The sequence below is a fragment of the Coturnix japonica genome, chromosome 1 (genome assembly GCF_001577835.2).
Source record: "Coturnix japonica isolate 7356 chromosome 1, Coturnix japonica 2.1, whole genome shotgun sequence".
NCBI lineage: Eukaryota > Metazoa > Chordata > Aves > Galliformes > Phasianidae > Coturnix > Coturnix japonica.
Genome location: NC_029516.1, coordinates 13,664,472 through 13,685,597, shown reverse-complemented (window position 1 = coordinate 13,685,597; position 21,126 = coordinate 13,664,472). Strand labels below are relative to the sequence as shown.

The 21,126-nt window shown below is 41.0% G+C and overlaps 1 protein-coding gene across 3 annotated transcripts; it reads left to right on the top strand.

Annotated features, from left to right (window-relative positions):
- Positions 1-31: 31 nt before the first annotated feature.
- C1H12orf40 (chromosome 1 C12orf40 homolog) lies at positions 32-20,171 on the top strand. Of its 3 annotated transcripts, none has more exons than XM_015851602.2 (13): positions 32-232; positions 6,402-6,441; positions 7,205-7,340; positions 8,339-8,471; positions 9,206-9,272; positions 10,472-10,669; positions 12,552-12,658; positions 15,082-15,611; positions 15,859-15,931; positions 16,535-16,592; positions 17,160-17,226; positions 18,286-18,368; positions 18,825-20,171. In XM_015851602.2, the coding sequence occupies exons 1-13, from the start codon at positions 129-131 to the stop codon at positions 19,392-19,394; spliced, it is 2,166 nt and encodes a 721-aa protein (XP_015707088.1). In that variant the 5' UTR covers positions 32-128; the 3' UTR covers positions 19,395-20,171. The 3 variants fall into 3 exon arrangements, with proteins under 3 accessions (XP_015707088.1, XP_015707079.1, XP_015707098.1); XM_015851593.2 differs by having other exon boundaries at positions 18,274-18,368; XM_015851612.2 differs by lacking the exon at positions 32-232 and adding an exon at positions 4,627-4,706 and having other exon boundaries at positions 18,274-18,368.
- The last annotated feature ends 955 nt before the right edge of the window (positions 20,172-21,126 follow it).

Here is a 21,126-nt window from a genome sequence, read left to right as displayed (position 1 = left end):
CGGCCCCGCGCCCCTCCCTGCAGGAGGAGGGACTCGGGTCGGAAGCGCGGCCCGGCGGCCGAGGGGCTGCGGGGGGGGGGGGCTTCCTGTCACTTGCGGGCGTGTCACCCAGCGTTTGTTTGCGGTGCATGAGGACAAGAACGGCTAGAAAATGCACTGCAGGGAAGTGCAGCTCTCCCCAGATATGGACAGAGGCCGGTTCACCCGCCGTGACCCAGGCAAACAAAGCCACGTTAGTGTTACAAACGAGCCCTCGGGTACAGTGCGCAAGGCGAGGTTTGGGGTGAGCAATTGGTTTGAGAGAGCTTTGCTTCTGAAAGTCAGGCTGTGCATCGTCAGCTGCAGGTGCCATCCAAAAAGCCCCCAGGCCGAGATGAGCTAAACGTGGCCGAGCAGCATCCATTGCTTGGAGGATGCTCAGTTTATTTCCCTAGTGCACTAGAAAGTTATGCAGAAATGTGGAGTAATCCTGGGGCTTCCTGGAATTCCTTCCTCTGAGGACAGGGCAGAGATCTGGATCGAGGCCCTTGTAGCTTTTCTTCTTCCTTTTTTCCAGTACACAACTCAAAGCTGAGAAGATATCAACCTCTGAAGCAGAGCAGTACCGCTAAGTTTCAGTTACTAACCAGGCCTGCTTTCACTGCTCATTACTTTGTCAGCAAAAGAAAAAGGCTTCTCAGGGCACCGACAGGATACGTGGCTGAGAAAATGCCTTGCTCAGGGCTCTTTGATTCCGATCTACAATTAAGGACTTTGCTTTCTGGCTTGTGAATATCACAGCGTGCTCTTGGAGCTCTCTTGCCAAACCACAGTTATTTGCAACATTTCATTACTCCAGCTTTTTCCTACTGAGGGGAGAGTTCACAGCTCTCTTTCAGTTCCATGTGTCTGCTGACCTTTCACTTCAGCAGACCTTGGTTGCAGAGCTGCAAGTGTGGGTGTACACCCACAGCTGGGGCTGCGGCGAGGTTTAGGTGAAGCAAATCTGGCTGTGCTGTGTTTCACTCAATGAATGCAATGTATTTCCATTCTTTTCAGTCTCCTACCAACACTGAACAGGACGTTGCTTCTAAAATATGCTGCATCATGTTCTCTCACATGGTGAGATCAGATTTCTGGGTGGTTTTTTTTTTTCAGTTTTGAGCTGTTTGTGTACGTACTGGAGTGGGGCTTTGGTCAGAGCCAAGTTCAGCAGAGGGTGATCATACAAACCCTTACTCAGAGAAGTACCCCACTGAAGTGCTTCCAAAGTTTCTGTTGACTTCAGTGTAATCACTTGCATGACTGTGGAAAGGCACCCAGAGAACTAGTTGGCATTATCATAGAATTAGAATCATAGAATTACCCAGGTTGGAAAAGACCTTGAAGATCATCAAGTCCAACCGCAGACTAACCATAGTACCCTAACTCTAACAACCCTCTGCTAAATCATATCCCTGAGCACCACAAAGTGTGTAAGATGAATTATTTCATAGTTTCATTCCCGTGTAGAGTTGTTTCCCAACTCTTTTTGGCCTTTCTAGTTATATTTTTATGTTTATCAAATTTAATGTAACCTTTTATTATTTTCTTTTGAATGTGGTATAGGTTTTTGCAGTGGTTCAGATTGCTTCTTGCTCCACGTCTGTATCCTTCAGCTTTCCCTCACTATATGTATTAGTTTAGTTCTTTTAGCTGTCCCTCCTAATTCCTTTTTAGCAGGTTTCATGTCATTCCCTTACTATAATCTAGCACAACCATCGAGGGTTCTCTGGCCTTTGTTGTTCCTTGTAGGAATGCTATTTTTTTTTATGAAGAGAGGAGTCCCCTCTGAAACTCTGAACCAGGTCTTGTGCATTGCTTTGCCTCAAGCCAAGGACCGCATTTCATTCTGAGGGCTCACTCTATGAAAAATAATTCTCTTTTAATAATACCATCAAGAATAACTACCTGTCAGTATGCTGTTGTCAATGGTACCATCCTGGCAGATGGTCTTTCAGGTAGATACAATCCCATATTCTTCTCAGCTGGGCTTTGAATTTCAATCTGTGTAGACTGTATGTGTTACTGAGGTGAATGTTTTCCTACATATCTGGCTTCTCTGCTATCTAATCTTTGGCCTAAAACATCATCATTCAGATCTTCAGGATACAAACAGTGCTGTAGGCACCAAAAGACATTTCCACTTCCTGCAGTTTTGTTTTGGTTAACTTCTTCCTCTTTGGGTGCTGGGACACAGTGTAGGAGCCAAACATGTGCTTTGAGTCATCCATCCACCAAACCATACCTGATTATACATGATTAAACTCAAAGCTGTGTGTCAGAATTTGTGTGATCAGTGTTTCTATATCAGCCCTCCTGGAGAAACCTGGTCTTCCATTACTTCCATTATATCACTTCAGACAGCTTTTCAGTATCACTTGTAACTAGAGCTGATTTGATCATAAAGCAGCATATCAGAGGGGAAATTTCAGTGCTCTAGGACCACAGCTGCTTTACTTTAGTAACAGGTGGAAAGCTGTCCTGAAGATCCCGCATAATAAATACTTTCTAAACAAAGAAATGTCAGATTTAATCATTCTGAAGAGTTGTTAAAATGTTACAAATACGGATAATCTTTGGTGTTTTTTTCTTCCTAATACCCATTTCCCACACACCAAGAGTGTCTACTTATTCAGTTTATCTCACTTCCTGGAGAAGCAGTTATGTTCTGTGAAGCTCACTATCAGGAGCTTTTAAAAACGAATCATGTCCTGCAGTTATTTAAATGTATGGCATCACTCCAAAACACAATCATCTCATCAGGAGTTTTCAAATATTGACAGTCAAGGTGCGATGTTTAGAGTCTCAAGTCTTACTTCAGTGTTTACTTTGCCTTCAGCGAAGAAATCTTTTTATATTTTATGACCATTGGAAAGCTTTATCTGGATAAATGAATTCAGGGAGGGGAAGATTTCTTACATTAAAAGTAATTGTTTGAAGCTGCTGCATTGCTTTTCTTTGATTCTACAAGGTGCTGTTACCGGATTCAATAAATCCAGCAGAAATAAAAGTAGTTTTTTTCCTTTAAATCCAGATAATTACGTGGAAGTAAGAGCAATCACAGAATCGAAGAATCATAGAATCACCAAGGTTAGAAAAGACCTAAAAGATCATCCAGTCCAACCTTTCTCCTATTACTAATAGCTCCCACTAAATCATGTCCTTCAACACAACATCCAGTCTTTCCTTGAACACCCCCAGGGTCGGTGACTCCACCACCTCCCTGTGCAGTCCATTCCAGTGCCTGACCACCCTGTCTGAGAAGTAATATTTCCTAAAGTCCAGGTTGAATCTCCCCTGCCATAGCTTGAAACCATTCCCTCTGGTCCTATCACTAATGACACGAGAGAAGAGGCCGACCCCCAGATCACCACAACCTCCCTTCAGGAAGTTATAGAGAGCAATGAGGTCTCCCCTGAGCCTCCTCCAGGATGAATGTCAATACTGTGTTAGGAAAAAAAAAAAAAAAAAAGACATTGTTAGACATAGTATTAACATGTTAAACATTTACACAGGGTGGAAATACAAACAAAATAGAAACTGATCGAATGAGTTTAATCTTTCAGTATGATCTGTCATAATAGCTGATGAGTTGCGCATAAACAAACACTTCAAAATCTTCCATGTAAAATATATATATTTATAATCTAGTACTGCTACAATAAACAATTAGGCTTATTAATCAGAAAGATCTGAGCTATAACAATAGTAACACATTCTCTCCAATAACTTAGTTCAGTTTAACTGGTTATATTTTAAAGAAGCAGGCATTTTCACTTTTCCAATCTTCTAGCCATGGATTCGATAAACACACTATAAAAATTAAAGAAAATGCTTGGGTAATTTTTAATGTTAGTCTTATTACTTCTACTCTAAGCACTCTGCTCATTGCTGCACCAATAGCTACCCAACAGATACCTTGAAAAGTTAAGATAATTCAGTGCAGTAACTCCATGGGAGATTAGTATATAAAATTGTACTGATGGTTTTTAAGTGGCAGTGAGTTGCAGGGACAAGAGCGAGGGCAGTTGTGTGTTGTTCCCCATTCAGTCTTGGGGCCTCCCACCCTTTTGTGCCAGTGTGCTGTTATTTATCCCCAAAATCTTGTCAGGCAGCTCCAAAAATGAGGGTGTCTGCTAGCAATAAGTGCTCATCGATTCCCCAGCATGCCTGGGGAAGGTCAGTGCTCATCTGTTGCCCCACAAACTGTGCCAGTTGCAGCAGTGGCACTACAGGCTGAGCCTGTCAGACTGAATGTCAGCTGCTCTGTAACCCACTCCAACAGCTGCACATTTGATGCACACAGAACAGAAGAGAGACTTGCGATTCCTTGACAAAGGGGAAATGATTTCTGTCAGCAGACTCTAAGAGAATGGAAGCAGCAGAAGAAGGGTGGCAGCAGCCAGACCATTGCCTCCTCCCCATCAGCCCTTTGCTCTCCTTGTCCTCTTGCTCTCTGTGTCACACTGTCCCTTCTCTGTTAGCATTGGGAGCGTGGAGATCAACGGCCCTGGTGCTGTTGGTTAGGAGCAGGCCCCACAGAGGGCCCCGCCTTGGGGCTGCGCACCCACAGGGCAGCACACCGTCCTTGTGGCCATTGCCAGCTCTCCCCCTCCCCAGCACTGCCCGGGACAACCCTCCCTGCTTCCTCAGCAGCACAAAATGAACTGGGTGGGTGGCAGCCGGTGAGTGAAACTCTTCAGGGCCACCAGAAATGGCTCCAACTCTGTTTGAGGCCTGGCGTCCCCTCAGAGACTCACAGGGCCATGGTGTGGCCTGGTGTCCCCTCAGAGACCCGCAGGGCCATGACATGTGGCAGCTCCATTGTCCCCTCACACTCTGGGCATATTTAAGGTTCACTGAAATATTAAAATCATTGTCTATGGGCTGATAACATAAAGAAAACCCAACAGTATAATATTCAGTTTCTTTAGGTCCCGTACTTCTTGCCTATCAGAATTTTAAACCCTACTGTTTCTGTGATCATTTGAAAGTAGCTTTATTAAACACAGTTTTATACTCATTCTGATGTTATATGTGGAATCCAATTAAAATAAAGCCTTTCATATCTGTAAGTCTCTCCAGACAAATGGAGTTTCTGAAAGTTGCTGTGGAGGGTTGACCTGGGCTGGCTGTCAGGTGCCTACCCATGTCAGTCTGCCACAGAGAGAAAATGTGAAAGGAAAACCTTGAGATAACCTCAACCTCAACCTTGAGGGTTGAGATAACAGTATTTCTAAGAAAAGAAAAGGAAAGTCTGTATGTGGAAGTGAAGGGGAAAAAAAATCAAACTTCTCTACTTCATATCCATGGACAATGTCTAACTACTTGCTGGGAAGTAAGGCCTCAGCACGAGCAGCAGCTGCTTTGGAAGATTTGCCTTTATACAAATGTGCACATCCCCTCACACCCCCACAAACTTTCTCCTATGTTTTATAGACAGCATAAGGTATGGAATAACTCTTTGGTCGGTCTGATCCTGTGGCTGTGTTTCCTCCCCACCTCTCACCCACCTGCAAACTATGACTTTGGGTTGGAGCCAGCCCTGATGTAGTGCCAGCACTGCTCAGAAGGAGCAAAAACATCACTATGGTGACACAGCTGCTCTAGCAACAAATGTAGGACACAGAACCACATGATACACATCATATATACATATATAATTTATATATTTCATTTCTACAATTATATATGTATTTATGTGCATGTGTTCAGAAAGAGTGCAGGTCCTTTCCAACTCAGGATATTCCATTCTATGAGTGCTATAACTTTGGAGATAGTATTAAACAAAAGAAAAAAGAAAAAATTGTAATTGCAGGGATCTATTCCATATTTCTAACTCTTCAATAAATATGCAACTCTTACTTGACCCGAACACTGCACCCATATTCAACATGTTCACAACAGTGCCCCAGAACTCCAATTTTAATCATGGTATCCAATATGCCATAAAGTCCTGAAAGGCAGTAAGTTGTGCTGTGCTCTTTTGCTTTCTTTGTTAATGTGGTTTTGTAACTGTTGCAGCATGAAATTGAAAATTAGAATAAATATTGACAAAGATTGCTTGTGAAGTTTAAAGAAGTGAAGAATTTATGAGTTGTTTCATTGCAAGTTAAATACCTCAAAGCTTTTCCATCTGAATGTTCAGTATATTTTATATCCCTGAGATAGAGTGGGATCATAGCCTTACCTAAGTAAACCAGGACCAGCCAAAGTGACCTCAGCAGGGTTATATTGACTTCATTGCCTCAAGGTTTGAGCCGTTATAGCAGAGCAGAACAATTTGCTTCCGAAATTCTTGCTAACATTTACGTGAAGCTCAGACCACTGCTCAAGATTACACCTTTATAATTAAAACAATAATTATTTGCATCTTTCAGGAGCAGAGTCATATTAAAGCAGGAAAGGAGAAAGCAAAAGGTAAATGGTTCCAGCCACTGTGATTTTATGTTATGCAAATGATTGTGTTAAGTTTTTTTCAAAGACTTTTTTTCTTTGCAGGATTTTGATTATGTCTTTTACTTTGAAAAAATGCTTTTAATGATCATATACAGAAGTTGAGACGCAAGTACTTAAGGACTAAGATTTTGGCATCAGGAGAACCATGACCTATGTTGAATATCACAGAATCAGGGAATGATTTGGGTTGGAATGGATCTCAAAGCCCATCCAGTTCCAACCCCCTGCCATGGGCAGGGCTGTCACCAGATTAAGGCCCCATCAAGGCCCAGAGACCCATCCAACCCCTCCTTGAGCACCTCTAGGGATGGGACATCCACAGCTTCTCTGGGCAGCCTGTATGAGTGCATCACCACTGCAAAAGGAAAAAATACCCTGTAATATCTAATATAAATCTCCACTATTCTAGTTTAAAACCATTCCCCTTTGTCTTTTCATTATCAGATCATGTAAAATGTCCATTTCCTTGTAGTTCACAAGCACCATTTAAGTTCTGGAAGGCTGCAGTGAGGTCTCCTTAAATATGACCAAATGATACTAGAATTATTTTTCAAAGTAATAAAAAATAAATCAAGTGATAATAGATTGAATGAGTGAATCTGGAAAAAATTGAGGTGTTTTTATTTATAAGAATTGCATCAGAATGTTTATGTATTCCAATGAAAAAGGTATGAAGCTTCTGTCAAAAACTTATTCTCTCCTTTAATCTCTCTTTTAAAAAAAGGAATTCTTTGAAAAGAAAAAACTTAAATCAAAGATGAAGCTTCTGGGAGTATCATCTCCTAAAAGTTCAGCAGTCAGCTTAGATCTCCTCAACCTCTATGTTGTTAACCAGATATCGACCAAAAAAGACAGCACTGGTGAGTTTATGGTTACAGTGTTTTGACCTCACTGTTAACAGGATCAGTTATCTTTTATTATCACTGCTATCTCAGTTCTTTTTCCGCTGTGTTGTAACTTAATGCTTAAATAGTCATTTATTTTAAAAATAAAAAATAGCAAGTAAATACGACAATAATGACTGAATTAAAAGTGTGGACATAGGAGAAATCAAACAACCTATTTCAGCTTTGTAGCCTTGCATGCTTATGAATTTCCCTCATTCCATGGATTAATTTTACCCTATCTCCACTTCTTTTTCCCTTTGCCATTAAATCAGTACATTTGTGTTCCACTTACAGTACAGTAACTACTACTTTATTTTGTTTTCGGAATAGTCTGTTTGTTCTACCCAGAGTAACTTTGTTATAATCTGCTTCTCCCAGAATCTCTACAGCTTGAGTTCTCACTCTTTTCTTCTATGACATATTGCACCAGGGCAAGTTTATGTTGGATATTAGGAAGAACTTCTTCACAGAAAGGGTAGTTAGGTACTGGAATAGGCTCCCCAGGGAGGTGGTTGAATCGCCATCCCTGGTTGTGTTTAAGAGCTGTTTGGATGTGATACTTAGGGATATGATTTAGTGTAGGGTTTTTAGAGTTAGGGTACTGGTAAGGCTGTGGTTGGACTTGATGATCTTCAAGGTCTTTTCCAACCTGGGTAATTCTGTGATTCTATGATTCTATGATATTCATATACAGAACTGAGGTGCAGTTGCTGTCCTATACTCAGAAAGATTCGAAGGTGGCTGATGAGGGCAACAGAGCCTGTCCATAGACAGCAGTTGCCCCACAGTTTTATGCTATGGTACCAATTAGAGTAGAGCTCTTACGTTACTGATAATAAAAGAAAACAAAAGTTTTAAATGAATAAACGATTTGAGAAACCTAAAACATCTTTGGAATTGTAATGAAAAATTAGGGAGCTCAAAGCTTAGTCTCTAGTCCAGTGCTGACCTTCCAAATACTTTCATCACAGGCAACCTGAAAAAGCCAGTCCATGTTGATATAACTGAAAATGTAAAAGCCCCTTTTAGAAGGAACAACATAGAGCTTCCCAGGTCACCACTACGAAACCAATTTGCAGCACACTTAGATGACATCAAGAACAGGTACTCGTTTAAAACAGGCAGTAGTTAAGTGATATTAAAGTTCCGTAAAATGTGCTTCATAATTTATTTTCATTTGATTTCTAAAACAGTTAGAAGGGGTTACCATTGCAGTACAGATCTACTTTGTGTGTATTTATTAACATGCATGGAAGCATGTCATTTTGATGGCAACAAGATAACTGGGGTCTAGGCCAATACAGTAGCAAAGGAGCATGGAAAGACCAATCTGAAACAGGTCAATCTCTTGATCTTCTGATCAGAGGATCCCTTTTACTTCTATGCTCACGAGTATCTTGCCTTGAAAAGACTGAGAAATGTTTATCTGGGGTATTGAGTATGCTAAATATACATCGCTAAGACACAGTATTTTCACGACTGCTGCTGACATTCCAGGGATGCTTTTATCATCAGTAAAGAAACTCTAAACTCAGAACTATTCACAAAGTTCAGAGCTTTAAATATACAAATGCATTACTTTACTCATGTTGTTCATACCCTAAGTTCATCTCACAGAGCTGACTATTCAAACAGCATTTTTAACTTACACTGTTTGCCATCCAATTTCAGGCATGCTTAAGTGACCAATTTACGGGCTGACTGCTCAAAATGGCATACAAACCAAGGGCTTTTTAAAGAAATACTGTTAAAATTATTTTGAAGTTAACACCCTGGTCAAGAAGTTTACAGTCTTACAGATCTTCCATTTCAGAGGCTGTTTTTATTCGTTTTACAAGGTTACAAGAGCAAGTACTGGACAGCAGAAGGCAGCATCTCTTAGAGAAAGAAAAATATCAACGTAAAGTAAGTTTATCGTTCTCAGTGATGTCAAGTCACATATGTAGCAATGTTTTTTTTAAAGTGATTTTTCATAATGATCAGATTTCATGAGTTCTTAAAAGCGTAAAGGCTTCTTGAGCCTTGTTAAGACTACATTGAGTTGTTAATTGCCAATCATATTTCTTACTTTTTTTCCCCCTGCTATTTCTTATGAATATTATGAAAAGCTCAACTTGTTTGGGGCATTTTTTAAAACATTTAGGAATATCTGTGCTCTAAATTAGTCACAAAGGACAGATTATGGAAAGAGACTAAGGCCACAGTAGGTAAATTAAAAACAATACACATCATAAATGAGGAGATGTGAGAAGCGCAGACAGAAGGGAGTCCTTAAGAGAAATTTAAGTACAAGTCTCAGTGGCTACATTTGGGAAGTTCTTACACTCATTGAGATTACAGTGCATTTTCTTGATAGAATTTATATATATATATATATATATATATTTAAATGACTCATTCTTCAGTAAAGAACAAGCAAGAGTTTAGAAGATTATGAGTTTTGGTTGCTCAGACACCGCACTGACTCCTGCTGTTCATATCAGACAGGAATCTGCTGAAAAAAAATGCTTGAAAAAAATGCTTATTCCATATTTCTCTGTATGTTTTTGCCAAACCATATTTTGTTAGTGTGAGCAAGACGTTTTCTAGAGCTAGAAGTTCCTTCTGAGTGAGGAAGAATTGCTTAGTAGCAGTGAAAAGTATCTGTCTAACGTGTTTCAGCCAAGATCACCATGAGCTGCCACTATTTTTCTGGGTATCACATTAAGTCAGCCTTCCCTTACGGCTCTATTTCCTCAGCCTTCCCTTATGACTCTATTTCCTCTGTCACTTGAAGATACAGAAGCTATATTTCAGATTTAGCATGGCTGGAAGTAGTGGATCAAAATGACAGCTCAATTTCTCTCAGGACTCTACTTACATGACCAGGATAACATTTGTGTGCATACTTCAACTTCAGTAGGTACTTATGTGTTGCCCCAGTATAAACTCTCATTATCATGTTTTTAATTAAAAAATCATACCTGAATACATGAACATTTTTTCTTGAATAGAGTATATCTGAAAAGAGATGTAAAAAATCTAGAAAGGTTGGATCCTTTTCAACTATGCTTAGATGATAACAATGTTAGATAAATTAAATCTCTTTGCTATCTCTTATCTAGTTAACGCAAGTAACAGAACTAACTTACGCTGAATGTATGGGACATGAAGACAACACAGCATCAGCTTTGAGCACCTGTCCATTGTCTCCTTCTATTTTTTGGTCCTCTAACTGTGCACAGTATTCAGAAGAAAGTTTCAATACAAACTTAATGGGTGACCCTTGGGAACAGACTTATGAAGATAAGCTAAAGAAGCAGGTTTGACTAATATTTTTTTACTTTCTCTATTTGGGGCATAGAATTAGCATTACGGTGAAGATAATGATTAACAAGAAAAATTTCTTCTAGGCTGGAGGTAATGAATATTCCGTGAATACATATGTATTTCTTTTACCAGTATGGAATAGATTTAATTTGAGCCTTTGTTCGCTGAGCTTTCAGTACCGCTGATATCTGCAGAAAGACTACAGTGGTGAGGACAGCTTCTCAGTGACAAGAAATAAACAAATGTTATGTATATGCAAAAACTAGGAAAGTACCAGCTTATCAGCCTCACCTCTGTCCCTTACAAGATAGTAGAACCAGACCTCCTGGACGCTGTTTAAAGGTCCATGAAGAACAAGGAGGTGTTTGAGTGCAGTCAGCATAGGTTTACTGTGGCCATGCTATGCCTGACAAGACATTGATTTCTGTGATGAAATGATTTGCCCTGTGGATAAGGAGCAGCAGTGGATATTATTTGCTATGACCTTAGGAAGGCTTTTGACAAGGTTTACTGTGGTATCCTAATAGCCAGAGTAGGGAGGTATGAACCATATGAGTGGGTGAAAAATATTATCTGTAATATTATCCATTTTGCTGAAAGTCCACAGGTTAAAGACTAATTGGCAACTGGTCAATAACAGCAGGAATGCCCAGGGTTTAGTAACAAGTCTGATACATCCCCACCAGTGATTTGGACGACAAGACAGAATGCACCCTCAGCATCACAAGAGGTTCACAAATGAAACCAAAAATTGTCATAGTGGTCATTACAGTAGCATGGCTGCTATTCAAAGGGATCTTGTCAATCTGAAGGCTGACAGGAACCTCATAAAGTTCAACACAGAGAAATGCAGGTCTTGCACCTCAGTAGAAATAATCCCATGTATCTGTGCATGTGGGGATTTGACTGAGTAGGCAGCAGCTTTGCAGGGAAGGACCTGAGGGTGCCAGAGGATAACAAGCTGTACATGAGTCAGCAGTGCGTCCACGTTGCAGGAAAGGCCAGCTAAATACAAGGCTGTGTTAGAAAGAGCTTATCTAGCACTTGAGTGCTTATTCCCCTCTGAAAACAAACAAACAAACAAAACCCCACAGGTTAGAACACATCTGAAATACTGTGCCCACTTTGAGTCCCTCCCAGTCCAAGAGAGAAATCAACAAACTGGAGGAAGACTAATGGAGGGTCACAAAAATGTTGAGGGGATTGGAGCTCCTGATGAACACAGAGACTGAATGAAGAGGGTTGGTGTAGCATGGATAAGAGAAGGCTTGAAGGGGATGAAGGGGGGAATTAAATGCTGTCTTCCAGAATCCAAACAGAATTAGAGACAGGACAGAGCCACAGATCCCCCATGTAATGACAAGTAGTAAAAATCACAAGTTTAAACATTGGAAATCCTGCTTGTGTAGAAAAAGCTGTCACGAAAGTAAGCTGAGCACCAAAATAGGTCATCCCAGTTGTGAAAAAAACCCGAGCAATCTGGACTTGCCTTGAAGCTGGCCTCCCTTTGAGCAGGCAGTTGGATTAGGTGCCTCTCAGAGCCTTTCCATACAGTAGCATTCTACAACTTGGTCTGCATCAGTGAAACAGCAGCTTGCTACAGTCTGTCCAGTTTGCTGATATTATGGGGGCGTGGGATACTCAAGAAGATGTTTTGCATACGAGCAGTGACATGCAAATAGAAAGAAATATGAACTGTACAGAACTCACTTGAGTGGTAATGTCTTGGCTTTTACTGGAAAGATAATATTAAGTAAAAAAATAAGTAAGAGAAACTAAGATAGAAAATATGGATGTTGTTTGCAAACCCAATTTTGAATTTTAAAAACCTGCAACTGTAGATTCAGAGTTTTATAACTTGGACCATTTTCTCAGTCAAGAACTATTTCTGAGCAAGACCCTTGGACTTCAAATCACTCAAGCCAATGTATGTTCAGGAAGTCTGATACAGAGCCTCAGGAGCTACTGAAGCCATTGCACAGGTAGGCTGCCTTCCTGATTTCACCTTAGATAAATAGCCACCATTAAGTTAGAGGAATACTAAGATCATCTGAATTTTATCTTCACATGACTTTTCACTGATTTTTAGTGCTTTTGAGCAGGAATTGAAATTAAATAGAAAGACTGAACAAGCAAAGCTATTAAAATGTTCTGAAAGACAATAAAATGTGACTTTGGTAAGCTTTAGGAACCATGGCCTATTTTTGTGATGTAAACAGGATGGTATTTTGCAGTTCATCCAGACGCATGGATTTACCAAGGACTGGCCAAGAGAAGGGGAGCTGCAGGCACTCTCATTAGTTCTGTTTACTGTAACAAGTGATGACCCTGATGCCTCAGCACTTGAGCAACTTCACTTACATTATTTACATTGAGAATTCCAGGGAAAAAAGTATTTACTCTCCTATTTCATATGCAATTCTGCTGTAGCTTTTTTAAAATTATCATTACTTTATAATTGATTAAAAACACTTTTATGAGAACATAAAGGTATGGACAGAACATAACAGAATGGACAGAAGCTTTGAAGTGATTTCTCTTTGCACGTGCTGATTAAGAGTCGTTTTAATCACAAAAGGATTAAGGCCAGACAAATTTGTACTGAATAGTTTACTTCCAGGAGTTCTTACCATCTGTCTGAGGGTCTCACAGGGCTAGTTTTCCATTTTTCTCTTAATTCTCTAAGTCTGCTCAAGGTTGCATCAGTCTCTAGATGTGGATAAGGTAGAGCCATAAAAAGGTCATCTATAACTTGTCAGTTCCTGAAGTGACAGCAGCTTGTTTGCCTGGGGAGCCAAGGCACCAATTAGCTCACTGATCATGTGATAAAAGGTGGACATATGAGCTTCCACTCTTAGCCACCTGAACATTCTCTCTCTTCATGGATTTCCTGGTTTCTCCAGCAAAGCCTAAAATCAGGACAACGTCCACCTTGACATATATCCTGGTCACTTCTGACAAATATCTTGCTGTTAAAGCCCTATGTAATCTTACATTGCCTAAATCTCACTTTTAATTTCTCCACAGACTCTCAGGCCTGCACTCTTCTTATGGCACCCCCTGCAGACCTCTACCCATTCATGACTCACTGACAACACTCCATCTCCTTTTCCAACAATTCTTCAGATCCATTTTTAGTTTTTCTTCCATGTTTTGCTTTCATCCATTACACTCATTAATTCTTCTATCCCAATAACTGCCAGTTCTCCTAGAAAGGGAATCATATTGACTAAAAATGTAGGTATCTTATATTTTTCACTCTGCATCATACTTGTCAACTTCCTCACCTACAATTACCTTTTACATAGCATTACAAAATGTTCAGCTAGAATGGAGAAGGAGCCTCTGAATTGCACCACAAAATGTTTTTACCTTCCTCACTTGAATGCATCCAGCTTTCTCTAGAAACAAATTCCAGTGTGATTAGTCTTTTAAAACTAAGGTATGGCTTTCACATAAGTTCAGGACACAGCTTTCTCCCTGAAGTTCTCTAGGATCTTTTTCCAGTTCCAAGTGTTTTCTGGTCAAGACATTACAGAATTATTCTTCAGTAAGTTTTTTCTTTACTACATCTCCATTTTCAAGTTGCATTGATAGGATGGCTCTTTTAATTTATTCATTTATTTTAAAATAAAAGGCATGTTTTGATTTTTCTGTGTCTCAGAAAACTCTTAACTCTCCATTCAGATCTTTGGAAAAGTCAAGAGATCAAGCTTAGAAAGAAGTGGTAGAAAAGTTAGAGTAAGATCCAAGTAATTGAGTGCATGATAGCTTTCGTGTTAATGATAAGCATGATAGCATCTTCAAAAGCACTACAGAGAGAAGAGGGGGAGTAAAGTATAGGCAAAACAAAACATATAGCTGGTCTTCTAACTCCAGATCAGAAAAATTCTATGCTTAAATAGGGTTACTGAGCCATCCTACACAAGAAGTCACTGCTAAAGAGACCAGGAGTGAAATAATGCATAGATCTTACTGTGGGTTTTCAGTACAAGTGCAAACTGTTCGATACCATTTTACAAATTGAAGAAGCTGTCATCCTCTTTTTTTTTTTAACTTTTAATCCAAAGTGGACTTCTTTGGTCATTTAAGTGGAGCAGCAGTGACATACTGTGGTTGGTTTTATAAATCACAGCTCCCTGCTCAATGAGACGACACACTGCACATCTCAGCGTGCTTGGAGACATCATGAAAGAGCCCTACTTATATCAGCCTTACTATGTGTGTAAATAAAACACGGGACACTCTTTCTGTGGAAATAGCATGTTCAGAACAGAGGCAACTGTGCTGAGCAGGGAAGTCTTTGAAAATTCGTATCAATTTGATAATCTGCAGAGGTAGCAGTTAGTATTTTGCTTATTTGTGTACAGAGCAACTTACATTTTTTTCTCCCTTTCCTCCCAAGGCTGGACTATGTGAATTGTGCCAGGAAAGATCCAGTGATAATGGCCAGAAAAGAATCAGAAAACACTGAAGGAATAAAAGAATTACTGTTTGGTGTCATGAAAGAAACTGCAGACCTGAGAGTTCCTCAAGATGAAAATGACTGCCCCTTTCTGTCCCTGTTTGGAGATGAGAGCCAACCAATCTATAATAAAGCTTCCACAAAGCATTGTAATCCGTACGTTAACCAAAGCACTGCTCCTGTTTTTCTCATTGATCCTGATAATAGAAATCAAATGACCAGCAGGAACTATATATACAATACTGGAGAGGCTCATCCTGCAATTAATGCAAGAAAAAATTCTGTAGACAGACACCGAAAAGGCATTTTCACAGCTCCAGAGCAGGTTTTATGTAAAAGCAACAATGCACCATCTGCAAACTACAAGAAAAACAGCCTTCATAAATCCCACCTTCAGGACTGTCGTGAGGGACAGCTCTACTTATTATCACCTGGAAACAAAGAGACATCTTCAACGTCTGAAAAGAGTGGTGAGTGCCAACAAAGTAGGGACGTATATTCTGTTTTATTTTCCCTTCAGTCATCTCATGCTATGTATTTTGTATAAACACATATGTGTTAGCCCTGACCCAAAACATGTCCCCAATCTTTGGATTGCAGCAATTCAATTTTAAATCCAGTTATTGAAGTTACTTTTAGAAGTTGATAGAAGGAGTTATTTTCAAACTATATTTATGCTCTTGCACTTTTAAATTGAGGTTTTCTTTTTGATTTTAGAACCATATGCTTATTATTGTGATCAGCAGATTAACTTAAAGGAGAGCATGCAGAACCATTCGAGAAATAAAAGGTGAGTGCAATACAAATTGTTAATCTATTAATTAGTGATAACTGCAGAGATCTTTCTGAACAGGAGAAATCTTGTCTAAGAGGACAAGGCAGCAAAAATACTGAATAATGTTAACAAAGTCCCGAAGTTATCCCAGTGAGAATAATAATGACTAACATGAATAAACTTATGTGTATGTAAGCTATTTGTTGTACTATTTTACACCTGTCTGTAATAACTAAAGAGAAAGATTCTTTGATATGATAGTTCTTAGTCCCTGCAGTTAAGCCATTGCTCAAATTTGACCTCTAAGATACCCCATCCCTTTCCATTGCCTACAGAGGAAATCAGGGTCTTCCTTGCACCAAACGTGGCATATGTGAGTGCCCCATATTTTACACTAAGGTAGATTTGTCAGATATCTACAGTCAGCTCATATGAGATTCCACAAACAAACAGAAAAAAGCTTAGAGGTTCTTGTTGCTAAACGTCTGAAATAAATTCCAGGATTTCAGTAGGGGAAAACATTTCCTGATTGCTGGCAATAAATAAACAGATAATTTAGAAATCAAGTAAAAGCACTGGAGAAATCACTTACCAGAGAGCTCTGTTTGCACCTCGTAGAGATGAGTCCGTGGAAGAATCGGTTTGGAAACAGAACCAGCTTTTTGAATTGGAAGAGGTAACTTGTTTATAAACATTTTTAGCACTACCTACTACCAGAGCACTTACATCATTCATTTAGAGTAGAACAGAAGTATCCAGAACAGTTAGAATTTGAAGTTACTTTATCTGAATTAACTTCCATGGAATCTCCATTTCTTTGTTCCTTTACATGGAAAATCCACAAAGAAGAACTTCTGGTTAAGTGGTTCAGATGTCAGTCTTTTCAGGCCCATAATTTACGCGCTCTGACTCACACACAAGCTGATGCCTGAAATACATTTTATAAGGTACTCTTTGTCCAACATTGTGATTCTGAGGCAGTGTCCACTATATATATCACTATATATAGGATATTTCAGTATTGTAATGAAGTTTTCTGCTAGTAGATATATAAATCTGTAGATGTGTTGCCCGCAGTATTCACCCAGGTACACACAGTACTGCTCAGGGGTGTTGCATTCCATAACATAGTTTGCAGTGAACTGCAAGGTGTACTTTTTTATGTAATAGAGAAACTGAATGTGCCTCGCTTACATAACCTGAAGTGCTGCTCCAGCTCACTATTAATGCTTGTTTTTGGAAGCTTGTGAAAGCACAGCAGAAGGAATACAGCTTTGGAGTGAGTTCAAACCTTCGCAGGATGAAGCAGGGTTAGTATCGTTTGTATGTAATCAGTCACAAATCAGATTTTTCTCTACTTATGAAAATGAAACTTACTTTTAAATCCAGGGAAAAGTATGTTCATCTTTTTCGGGATGTTACATTTTATGAGTGCTCCTATTTTTGTTCACTAGCATTACCAGGTAACTAAGCATTCACGTTCCCTTGAAAAGATAAGTTCAGATTAACTCATTTCTGGTGAGTATTATCCACATGTTTTTCCTTTGGGTCCCTTAAACTGCCAACCCAGCTCTGAAAGTAGGGGGAGCTGCACAACAATAAATAAAATAAACAATAATTCACCAGTGAAGTCAGGTTGTGTTCATCCGAACACCACAACTCAAGATTATGAACACTGGCACCCTGTAACAGTGCCAGGTAAATACTGGTCATCTTCTTTCTATTCCTGTAGACCATTATTGGAGGAATAAAGAAAAAAACTTGGCCATTTCTTTAATACAAATTGATATGATCACAAAATATTTGACATTTCGTTTCACTATCTTGCCAGCCTTTATTCTCTTCCACCACATTATACTTTGTGGATCCACACATGCACAGGGCGAGGGGAATCAGCAGACAAATCCCATGTCCTCTTTGCTCCCTTGGTAGCTGGGTGTGTCATCTGTTCTAACTGTATCTCAGAGCAGATCTTCCAGAGCCCTCCAAGAGAAAAACACGGCCTAAGGCCCATATAATTTGTATGGCAGCCAATACGTGCAGGGATTTTGCCCCATTCTCTCCCTCCCTCTATTCTGCAGAACCCTCCTCTTGGGTAGCACAGCTCTGTTGTTAGTGCAGACTGACAGCACAGCTGGAGCTTTGGGACACCCATCTCACATTTGGCCATGACATTTTGTCTTGAGAGGAGGAGAACTGGGTATTGCCATAACCCGAGTTGACTTTGCTGATGCTTTAATCTTTAATTGCTATCTTAAACTGCTTCAGAAGTAGCAATGATGCTCCATTTTGCATGCTGTAATTGGGAGCTGGATGTCTGGGAAATATTTAATGAGTATCTTTTCCTTCTGCTGGAGCCCATTTTTCAGATGCGGAGTCCCCGCTCAGCAGCCCGTCTCCCAGTTACTCTCCAAGACAGACTGAAAGCTGCTTCAGCTCCAGCCCTGACACGGTGAGTTGTGGCCCTGGATGGGTTTCCCATAAATGATTAGCTGTACATTTTCCTGACTCAACAGACCTGAGGTCTGGTCTCTTGGTAATGCTGAGCCTTGTGGAATGACAGCAACGTGTCACATTATAGGAAGATGTTGAGGAAGTTTCTTCTCTCTTCCTTGACAGGAAGGGAGGAAGATTTGGTGCTCTGTACTTTCTCAGCCATTACTGAACACACACACAAAAAATAGACCAAAACATAGGAATATAAAACCTGCATGAGAGCAGGGAGCCTCCTTACCCACCTTCCTTCCAGCACAGGCCAGGAGTGCATCCTTGAGAAAGAGCACAAAGGCCAGCAGAAAATTCTGGCCTTTCAATAGATTTCATGATTTAGCTCTGAGTTGATTACTAACTCTGTACATAGTTACTGCACTGGTGTAGCAGTTGCATTCACACCATTCTGTTCATACAGTCTGAAGAGGAAGATGCAGCCAGGAAGAAGACGCACACGGACAAGCAGCACCTCCGGACAGACAGTGCCAACCTCATCTCAGCTCCCACACGCACAGAGCCCACCAGGGCTGCTCACAACGGAGCTGTGCCTTCCCTGCCCAGCAGCAGCCCGGCTATGGAAGGAGCCGGCCATCTTCAGCAGAACAACTCCATCTCACACAGCAGAGAGGAGCAGAAGGAGCACGCTGCTCTATGTGAGGGCAGCTCCTTACACCAAACCCACAGGAGAACACACGACACGCAGAGCGCAAGGTGCGACGTTTGGGTGCAGACCGAGAGCTCCGGCCCGCAAACGGGGAAAGTGGATGCGGGCACCCAGTGTGACCTGATGCGGGTGTGCAGCTGCGGGCTGCGTCCCACCGGCACCGCTGGGGGGCACAAAACGCCCGAGCATCACGCACCGCCCGCAGGCGGCTCAGCGCGGACAGCAGCGCTCAGCTCTGAATCCGAGTACATCACTTTGGCTGACAGAACAACGCTGGACATTCTGAACTACATTGATACAATGAAGGGGGGAGAAAAGCAGTGACCGGCTGATACGGCATGGGAAGGAACAGAAAGAATGCTCCCCAATTTCATCCTGTTCCCAGTAGGTTTCATTTAACAGATCTATTTGGATTTTGCTAACCTGGCTAGAAAAAATATCTTCTGTAGTCTGTTTGCTTATAAACTAATACTAACTATGAATCTCTGCCTATCAACTGCCATCTCTGCCTGTCTGCAGACCTCAAACTGATAACACAACAGTGATTTTACAATGGCTTCTTAAACATAAACCTTAGGAACGAGATTTGCTTCCCCACCTGTCGGGTTCTGGAGTTGGAAGGTGACTTTGCTGCTCCTGGAAGTAGAGGAAAAGATCCGTTTCACTTCAAGGCACGTCTGACATCACTCGGTTCAGAACTGTTGTCAAATCCTCACCTGTTCTAAGAGGAAAAGCTGCCTTTGGTTTGCACTGAACATCAACATGGAAATATGGAAACAGGAAGTGCACAGCAGCGCATGGCAATATGGAAATGAAACAGCGCACAGCAGCGTACATAGAATCAAACGTGACTTTAAAGGAACAAATTTATTCATTTTTCACCCAAAGAGATCCCACCAAAACCAGAGTAAGGTGTCAGCAGAAAGGCCTCAGCTCCTTCCACAGCACATCTATGGGTTCGTTCTGACTGTTTGCACTGACAAATATTTGATGTGTTCCTGTGTTTTGCCCGTGGATTGAAAGTATGAATTACTTCCCTTCTCACTGCAGTGTTTGTGCAAGGCTTCAAATAGCAACAAATAAACGTTTCTGATAATGTCCTCTCTCAGTTCTGTTCTTCCCCTTTAAAGATTCCCAGCAAGGATGGCTCACTGTGTTGCTGCTGCCATCCACATATATATATATATATCCACACATCTTCACACGCAAAGCTACGTCACGCAGCGCAGGAGCTCGGCATGTTGCCTTTGTTCCCTTGGGGCCGCTGTCAGCAGATTCACGGCCCTTATTTCCACGGGGTCAGCTTCTTTTGGTTCTCCATCCTGCAGTACAGGTCATGTGCTTGTAGGGGTGCGTGTCACGCAGCACTGAAGCCCCTTTGCCACCCTTTGTTCTCATCACCACTGGCTAGTGGCTCTATTTTCCGCCGGCTCCTACATCTGAAACTAGAAGATGTTGTCCCTTATATAAATGAACTGCTGACATGGGCAGGGATTTGCGCAGCCAAACTGCTGCACTGTGGAACTATCATTTACCCAACTCGCCTCCCACTTCCTAAGGCTTCGACATAAGCAGATTTTCTTTTCTAGCTTGCCTCAATTGATTGTCAAAGCAAACTGCCATGGCATCTCCGAGCTGAACCTGCTGTGATCATCTTCTTCATAGGGGGGATAATTGATCTGAATAATCCTCGTGCTTTGCCGAAGGCTCAGCAGCTCCCAGTGCTCTGTAAGGCACCAATGATCACTCAGTGTTATGGAACTTCCACAGCAGCCCCTGCTGGCTGGTATCCCAGCGCAGGGAGATGACGGCCCACAGAACCCAGTTTCCTTACGATTTTACCTGTGATTGCAACCCAGCCACAGGAATGTAGTGGTGTATGCAAAGGTACCTGGGCTGGCAGCAGCATAAATGAGGCAGCGTGTTCCTTTCAGCCACTGGAGAAGCATTTTGAAGTATTTAGCTTTTGAGCATCTCTAAACAAATATAGGTGGACAAACAGACTGAAAATGTGACCCCAAGCTTCAGTCTGAAGCGATCTCAGTGTGCATTGACA

Coding starts and splice junctions, on each gene's coding strand:
- C1H12orf40 (XM_015851593.2), top strand. CDS start 129: ATGAGGACAAGAACGGCTAGAAAATGCACTGCAGGGAAGTGCAGCTCT. Junction 10,670..12,551: donor AAGATAAGCTAAAGAAGCAG/GTTTGACTAATA, acceptor CCATTTTCTCAG/TCAAGAACTATTTCTGAGCA. Junction 15,612..15,858: donor TTCAACGTCTGAAAAGAGTG/GTGAGTGCCAAC, acceptor TTTTGATTTTAG/AACCATATGCTTATTATTGT.